Source organism: Mus pahari, chromosome 3, assembly GCF_900095145.1.
Source record: "Mus pahari chromosome 3, PAHARI_EIJ_v1.1, whole genome shotgun sequence".
In the NCBI taxonomy this organism is placed as follows: Eukaryota; Metazoa; Chordata; class Mammalia; order Rodentia; family Muridae; genus Mus; species Mus pahari.
The window spans coordinates 128,600,108-128,609,350 of record NC_034592.1 but is presented as its reverse complement, the minus strand read 5'-3'; the positions used below and the strand labels follow the sequence as shown (position 1 = coordinate 128,609,350).

The following is a 9,243-nucleotide window of genomic DNA, read 5'->3' as shown; positions in this document are numbered from 1 at the left end:
TAACTTCAATGTACTTTGCCTGCTGTGACATCCTACCCCGTTGTTTTCTGTATTATATAATGACTGGTGTTCACTTTGTGACATTACATTCAGATCCAACACATTCTCTCATATCATGTCTGTTTGTCACTCACCAACTCTATGCCCATCTGTCTGAGACTCTGATTCACATGGATTGAGGAAGGCCCAGTGAGCCCGGTCCGTGGCACTTAATGATATCCCAAGCTCTCATGAAGGCCACGATGCCTCTACACAGCACACACACATGCACACAACCATGCGTGCGTGGATTTCCATCTTTCATGCGAACACTGATACTCTTGAGGTCTCTGTTACCAGTATACTCAGCACGAGCTGAAATCCATATGCCAGGGACTTCTTCGGGTCACAGTATCTCCATCAACATGGCCCATTCTGAGACCAGTACTGGACGACAGAAACCATGGAGGACAGTGCCACATACTACATCTCTCCAAAAATGTACACCTGCCACAAACGTTTGCATATGCACTTAAAGGAGGCATCCTGTGGCTTTTCTTTGCGCAAAACTGAACTGTCAACATCATTATTCTTGTACTTTGAGGCCATTAAATAAAATATTTAGAGACATGCATTGCCATATTGTAACAGTAGCTCTGATAACCAGGAAGGCAACTAAGTGACTAATGGGTGTGAAGAGTATTCCGATAGATACACCGGAAAAAAAGAATGACTCCTGTCCTGAGTGGGACTACATATGATTTCATCATGCTCCTGAGAAGTGTCCAATTTAAAACTGAAGAAATTCCACTTAGTATTTTCATATCCTTTAAAGGTTTCCATTTACTATTTACAGTTGGTTAGTGGTAACTGAAACCTTGGAAAGGGGACCCAGATAGGGAGGGCTACCTTAACACTTAAAACAGGTGTGTCTATTGAACTCTCTTTGTGGCTGAGACACTGTACTAAGAAACAACTCATTTGGCTCCTCAAATCCTCCCAACAACCCATATGAGGAAACTATTATCCAGAGTCGAACATACAAAGGGGTTCAATAACTTGCTCAGGAAGGTAGTGGGCCCCCAAACTGAACCATCAAGCCCAAAACTTGGGGTGAGTTGGCTTGACAAAAGTGTTATTTGGTGCAAGGAATTTCCCTCAGCCTGCTCAGACAATGTACATCCTTGTCAGACAATGTACATCCTTGCAAGAAAAGCAAAGGGTTTTTTTTGTTTTGTTTTGTTTTTGTTTTTGTTTGTCTTGTTTTTTTTGTTGTTTTGTTTTGTTTTGTTTTTGGTGATCAATCTCAGCCAAAGGTTTGCCTGTCTTCATCACAATTGGCCACCAATTTCCAGGTGAGATTGAGAGTAAGAAGTTTTGCTATGACTCTGCTGGTCATGATGATGCATACCTATAATCCCAGAACCCAGGAAGCTGAGACAGAAGCATCAACAGTTCAAGGCCAGCCTGTGATACACAGCAAGACCACGTTTCAAAATCCCAAACAAAAACATTATGAGCTATCTTCATTTGTAGATTTGTAGTCACTAAATCCTTATTGAACATTCACTGCACACTAGACTCGGTTTGAGTACAAGTGATATTGAAATAAATTACACACACACACACACACACACACACATGTACATACACACATACATACACGCACATACATACACATATACATATATGTATGTCAAAGATGTGGCTTGGAGTTTCAGCAAATTGTGGCTTTTAGATGTCTCTATGACACTGTTGCTGTAACAACTAGTTCCCTTCCAAAGTGCAGGTTTAGCAAGACCAAAAGCACATTTGACAGTATCAGTGGGGACTTGAAAGTCCACTGGTGAAGATGGAGTCCCATCACGGAGAGGGGAAGTGTACACAAGCCCCTATCCCACACCTAGAAGCTATGTCAGGCATACACACACACAGTTTTCTCCAGCAGAATCTCACTGGGTATACAAACCACACTCAGGGGCAGGTTGCATGCCCACTAGTAGATGGCCAACACAAAGTGAACTGACTGGCCTATTTGGACATTTTTTATTTCATAATGCATTGTTTGGGCTTTCTTTTTTTAACCTGACTTTTTTTTCTTATATGTATGGTTTCTGGTGTTATGTTTTCATAGTTTGTGTGTGTGCTTATAGTGATTTTGGTTTTTTTTCCCTGTTTGTTGATTTTATTTTATTCCAGTTTGTTTGTCTATTAGTTTTTCAAGGAGAGGGAGAAAGGAGGTATAAGGTTGGAAGGGGACAAAAGCGGATAGGATCAGGGAGGGCATGCGGAAAAGGAAGCTGTGACTAGAATATATTATATGAAACAATTATTTTTAATTAAGAAAAGAAAGTCCAGGGGTGAGTCTCATAAGAGCTCAGTGAGGAGATAGGAGGTCACCAAGGTGACCGGCAGGACAGAGTGTAAATGCTTTTCCGGAGGGTCTCCCTGCTCTGCTGAAGGGTCTCCCCACTCTGCCGGATGGGGTCTCCCCGCTCTGCTGGAGGGTCTCCCCACTTTCCGGAGGGTCTCCCCGCTCTACCAGAGGGTCTCCCCGCTCTACCGGAGGGTCTTCCCGCTCTGCCGGAGGGGGTCTCCCCGCTCCGCCGGAGGGTCTTCCCACTCTGCCGGAGGGGGTCTCCCCGCTCTGCTGGAGGGTCTCCCCACTTGCCGGAGGGTCTCCCCGCTCTACCGGAGGGTTTTCCCGCTCTGCCGGAGGGTCTCCCTGCTCTGCTGAAGGGTCTCCCCACTCTGCCGGAGGGGGTCTCCCCGCTCTGCTGGAGGGTCTCCCCACTTGCCGGAGGGTCTTCCTGCTCTACCAGAGGGTCTCCCCACTTTCCGGAGGGTCTCCCCGCTCCGCCGGAGGGGGTCTCCCCGCTCTGCTGAACATACCGTTAGTGGCTGTGAAGACTGGGATTTCTTAGGGGGCTCTCAGTGGAACCCTTTTTTCAAGCTGCCTTTGTTCTATGCTACAGAGTGAGCTCAGTCTCTTGTGGGTTCTTAGCTCCCACATGCGGATATGCTTTCTGTCACCAACTGGGTGACTATCCCAGGCACACCTGTCCTGGGATTCAGACTATGTTCCAGTGATTCTGCATTGTTCATTAGGAGCAGGGAGGGGTCTGGAGGAGTGTGGGTACTGGAGGAAGGGACAGAAAAATAAGTTCAAGACCACGGTCTGGGTGGGACTAATTAAAATCATGCCTGAATATGACTCGAATTATGGAAAAGCTACACATGGAGTTTCCTTAAGGCGGGAGGTAATGCTTTCCTTCTTACGTTTTCACACATGGGAAGTCATTTGCAAAGGACTCTAGACAAGCTAACTCAGCTGGGCTCGACCAGTTCCACAGACACTCTCGAAGCCTGGTCTCTATGCTAAGAACACCTACCTGGGTGACCTGGGGAAAACAGCCTGCATTTAAGATGGAACTAGTTTGCACACACTTCTCCTGGCCCTTGAGTGGACAAGAGTCCTACATCTCAAAAACAAAACAAACAAACAAACAAACAAACAAACAAAAAACCCAAAAGAAAAAAACAAAAACCAAGCATGCAAGCAAGCAGGCAAGTAACCAAGCAACCAAACACCAAACAAATGAATAGCGAGCCTCTTTAAGGGCATTCCAGGGATTCACCGTTTCTGACTGCAGTCACATTGACAGAAGGGCAGGTTCTCCCCTCACATTTGAGAACCAAGACAAGAAGAAGACACTGGTGGAAGATTGAAGTGCTTCTTGCTTGCCTGTTATTGGGTTCAACCCAAAGAGCTTACATTGTTGTTCTCAAAGGCTCATGCCTTTGTCAAGATTTTCCATTGTCCTAGCACCCCAAATACACAGCAGCACCCCAAATATTCAACATTCGAGGTTAAAACACTGCCCCCTGTCAGGACCGTTATAATCCTAGGGTACAATGTGTCCTTTGGCTTTTCTGCTTTCAGTGAGTTTATGTTCGGCTTTGAGTCTGATAATTTGATATAATTTGCCACAAGTTATATGGATTAAAGAGGGTTCAGTGAACATGGCTCATTACCTGGTATTGTTAAGGTTTTCTGGCACCCAGCCATGCCCAGGCATTTTGGTGGCTGCTCTCTTATTGCAGGCTCGGGGATGAATATCTTCAGTAAAGACTGCATGTCCTTCAAAGCCTAAAGTATTTACTTCCTAGTGCTTTAGAATGACCAAGAACTAACTCTCCTGGATTAGACAACCCCCTGTAAATCTGGAAGCCTACACCGGTAAATATAGAGATTGTTAAATCTATGGTGGTTACTTTAAAAATGAGTGAGATGGTGAACTAGGTTTAAACCTATGAAGATAGAGATCTGGGAATACTTTAGGACACGTTTTACATCTGCTTGCTGGACATCCCACTTCTGCCAAGGGTGCCAGACCTACTTGGGTTTATGATGACTCATGCCTGGCCTTTAGGTTACCTTTATTCCAAGCTCCCTGAAAAGATGGCAAGAGCCAGAATGGCCTTGTGATACTAGTATTCTCCTGAGTCTAAAAACCCGACAAGGAAAGCCTATCAAAGAAAGTTACAGGCCACCCTCATTCATATTAGCAAATAGAAGGTAGCAGTGATGTGAACGCCATTTGATACCCACTAACTTTCATGTCGTAAATACACTAACTTCAGGAGTTTTAGAAGACCTGAATCACTAACTGAAGATCAGAAGAATCTTCATTTACTTCTACTGAATCGACTGTATTGATGAGTGGAGTAATGCTTAACACATGAAGATATTTAATTTGGCAATTTGATGCTTCCTTTCTAGGCACTGAAGAGGTCTTTCCATCCTTTGCCTGAACTTCGGGTGAGGATGCGAACCTCAGCTCTCCCCATGGGACTCAACCTGGCCTCGGGGAAGGCTGCATGCAAGGTCACCTCCATTTCCTGGATTGCAGGTTACAACCAAAGAACCATGGGAAGCCAGGATCGGTTGTGGTCGTTTCACAAGTCAAATAATTTCAATGAAATCCAAACAAGGGTGATGAAGATGCTTGGCCAGTGCTTTTGAGTGGTGCAGGCATTCGTGCAGATGTTTTCCTTTCACAGTTGGGTTTGAAAAGTGGTCTGCAGCTCTAACGTGCCTGTTTGTGGGGAGGACTGAGCAGGCAATGACAAGAAAGAAAACAATGGATCCAAAAGAAAGAAAAGGGCCCCTCCAATGCCGGCCTTTCTTCCTCCTCCTGGGTCTTTTCAGCTTCACAAAGGGAGACATATTTTCCATATAATTGCTAAACATGTTTGCTTATTAAATTATTCTTTAATTAGTTAATGATTTTAGCCATGCTTTGCTCTTCGGATATTCATTTTGTGTAATAAAATAATTATAGATAATTAAACTATCTCAAGCCTTTTTCTTTCCCCCAGAAAACATTCTGGGTATCCAAAAATGACAACAAGTTGTAAATTAATCTGGAAAACAAAGCATGACAGATGAATGATTTGGTTGGAATTAATTAGGCACTAATTATATACTGGAACTAGATGAAGAATGAGTCTCATTATAAAAATAAAACGCTGTTCTGAAAGGCTGCCGTTACAGTAACTTTACCTTCTGTGAGGATGGAGTTGTTTCTCAGCCAAAAGAGCGTCCTAACGCAGTCTTCCTCGTCGTTGAGAATGAAAAGGTTGGAAGGGACTATGCCAGTGTACCGCTGCTTGCTGAGCTCCATCACCTCTCTGTTCGTCAGGTGTTGCCCAATATCAGCCCCTGTGGGGCACGGAACCTGAGATGTATTACAGAGATATGAGTCAGTGGTGATAGGGCTAGAAGAAAATAAACTATTCATGGTGATATTCCATACTGTGGTGTGGCCTTTTCTGTCCCTGGATATATTAATTAGATTTTAATAAAGAGGGGGAAGAAATACACAAATAAACAGATGGAATGACCACTTTGAGGCACCTCTTGGACTGAATTGCTTGAGTTGCCTAATGCTATGTCATCAATTATTCCAAAATCCAGTTGCAGAAACCAGCCACTTACTACGTTCTGATCCATACTCTTTTTGTAGATCAGTGATCCAGACAGGACAAGTCAGGGCAGGGGGCAGCTTCTCTCTTTGCTACATCGTTGAGGCCTTGGCTGAGGAGACGCAAAGGCTAATGGTGACTTGAGGCTCTGCAGTGGACTCATCTGGCCATAAATATCAGTTCTTTCTCTTTCCTCCAAAGACTATACCAAGTATCTCAAGCTAACATGTTGTCATCAACCATCCAAAAGCTGCTGCTCCTCATGGTCTGGAATACCCACTCATAACCTAAGTGAGACTTGGGCATCTCACGCTGTAGGAGCTGAGTCTCCAGGGGAAAGGTCTTGAAAAGGAGCTTCACACTTTTCTCTAGCTTAGTCCTGGGACTCCAGAAGTGTCTTCCCACAAGATTCTGATCTTCATGGGGAGAGGGGGTAGCTATAGTGGCCTGCCCAAGATCAAATGCCTGTAAGAGGATTTGAGTTCTTTGGAGATGGAAGATATGTACAGCTAAAACTATCTTCTTCAGGTGCTCAAGTCCAAGTATACGGATGGACCAGGCAGAAAATGGAAGACTGGCATTTACCTATAAAAGGCTTAAAGTTGTCATTCACTTTTTCAGGAGAGAAACTGTCTACTTCATTCTCTCCCTCTTCCTCTTCCTCTTCCTCTTCCTCTTCCTCTTCCTCTTCCTCTTCCTCTTCTTCTTCCTCTTCTCCCTCTCCCTCCCTCCCTTCCCTCTCCCCCAACCCCACCCTTCCCCCTCTGTGCACCCTCTCTCATACAGAGCTTTCCTCTATACTACTTCTGCTCTCTTGCTGTAGGCACAAGCATGAATGAGACCAGCAATTTCCCTCTGCAATAAGAAACTGACAACGAAATCACAATAAATGATGATGGCCAACACTGGTTCTCCATGTTGAGGACATCTTGGCAACCAGAAGTCTTGTGCCTTAGCCAAAACGTTCAGCCATGCCTCAGCCTCATCCAGCTACTGCCAGGGAAGAACACAGGCTCAGGATGGCCAGATCTGATTTCTCAAGAAATGTCAAAGCCTTGGGTTTGCATGTAGACTCTTGACTTTTTATTTCTGATTCAAATTAAAGCCAAACAAACACCGTTGTTAATGCCAAATGAAATGGCACGGTTGCTTGAGGTTGCCCAGTAAGCCACTTCTCTTGCCCTTCACTCTGGCTGCCAGGTGGAAATTGTGTGGACAAAGCAGCAGCCCAGGGTACTGAGAAAGGCCAGTTGAGCCTTTGGTGGAAGCTAGGTAGGTGTAGACTGTGTGGCAGATTAGCAGTGGAAGACTGAAAGTGTGAGTCAGGGAGAGTTCTACAATGACGTGAACACAGAGGTCTGCTTGCAGTACAAGTCCTCGGATGAATCACGCACTTCTCTCACCCTCAGAGCTTGGCTCTAGCCATCTTATAAAATGGGCTTGATGACATGCCACCTACATGGCTGTAGCAACTGTGAGGATTGCATCAGCTACCTAGATTGTCTCATGAAGAACACTCAGTAGCCTGAAGGGATTGTTACCACCATGATGAGGATGTCCAGGGCAGTCACACCCATCTCCTGGGCATGAGCAGTTCTGCTGGAAGCAGACTTTCAGACTATGAGAAACTACTGTTTTCTATCTTTCTGGGCAGATGCCCTAACTCTAGGCCAGGATGTGTGAGCCTTCTCTCCACCGCAACCCTAGAAGGGTCTGAGGACTGGCTGGCCATCTTGTCAATCCTGAGTCCTCACCCCTACAGCTAATCATCGCAGTAACTCCAAGCCTCTGCAGGGGCTCAGTTTGTTCTTTCTCCTTCTAAGTGTAATTCTAGGAAATGAATAGAATCACCAGGACTTTCTGTTTTTGTGGCATGTCCTTTGATTAAAAAAAAAAAAATCATGTTCAGCAGGGAAGGAGTTTGAAGCTGCTGTCTCCACGAACATCAGGCATTTCATCCTTGGTTTCTGTTAGTACCTTTCTTTCTCCAGTTTTCCTGTGTTGGGTATGTCTCATGCTCCTTCGTGGATTTGCTCCAAATCACTGTGTATTTTTCCTTTAAAATACTGTAATGTTTTATTTTTATTTTTTACATTTGTTAGCGTGTGCATGCATGCGTGTGTGTGTGTGTGTGTGTGTGCGCGCACACGTGGGTGTGTATGTGTGTGTGGGGGGGCATGTGTGCATGTGAGTGCTGCTGCCTATGGAGGCCAGAATCCTTGATTCCCCAGAGATGGAGTTACAAGTGGTTGTGAGCCACTTAACCCAGGTGCTGGGAATCCAACTCAGGTTCCCTGGAAGAGCAGTATTTCCATGCTTTTAACCACCAAGCCATCTCTCAAGCTCTTAATATTTCTTTACATCTACCTATTGTCCAGGGAGGGGGCATACTTGCCATGATGCACATGTGGAGATCAGAGGATGACTCACAGGAGTCAGATCTCTACTTAGACCACATGAAAATCAAGCCGTAGTCTCGGCAACGAGTACCACAGCCATCTCACGGGCTCTTCCCGGGGTGCTTCTAACTATCTTTTAAAGATGATTTGTTTTCATTTTATCTATGTGTAAGCATGTCTGTCTATGTGAGTATACGCCACACCTGTGTCGATACCACTGAAGGCCAGAAGACACCACTGGATCTCTTGGAGCTGGAGTTACATGTGGTGGTGAGCTACTTGAGGTAAGTGCTGGGAATGAACTCAGGTCCTCTGTAAGAGCAGCAAGCGTACGTGATCACTGAGCCAGCTCCCAAGCCCTTTAACTGCTTTAATATTCAAAAAAGAATGCTGGGGATCATGTTGATTGGATGCTTTTCTCCTTTGTCAATAGTCTGGTATAAATACGGCCTTGGTTGCACATCATGACAGCCTCTGCTATAACTTGAATTTCCCCTGTGATGTTCTGGTTTGTACTTTTGCTCCTTTGTGGGGAGGGGGGTGAGACAGGGTTTCCTCTGTGCAGTCCTGGCAGTCCTGGAACTCACTCTGTAGACCAGGCTGGTCTCGAACTCAGAAATCCTCCTGCCTCTGCCTCCCAAGTGCTGGGATTACAGGCTTGTGCCACCACTGCCCGGCGTACTTTTGCTTCTAATGATGGCATTCTTTGCTTTTCTTTTTCTCACCTTTTACCTTGTCTGGGATTTGGTGGGTGAATCTCTTTGCACTGCTCCTAGGCGCTCTTTGGCTTAGTTCCTCCCAACAGAAAGCCTGTACCGCTGAAATGCTCCCTGGCTGTAGACAACCCTCCTCCTCCTCCTCCTCCTCCTCCTCCTCC

The 9,243-nt window shown here is 45.3% G+C and overlaps 1 protein-coding gene across 1 annotated transcript in view; it reads right to left on the bottom strand.

Moving 5' to 3' along the window:
- The window catches only part of Cfap61 (cilia and flagella associated protein 61), a 276,129-nt gene that overhangs the window by 98,317 nt on the left and 168,569 nt on the right, over positions 1 to 9,243 (bottom strand). The window contains exon 22 of the mRNA XM_029536666.1: positions 5,546 to 5,720. Within this exon, the coding sequence (XP_029392526.1) occupies positions 5,546 to 5,720 (175 nt within the window). The remainder of the gene's footprint in view (positions 1 to 5,545; positions 5,721 to 9,243) is intronic.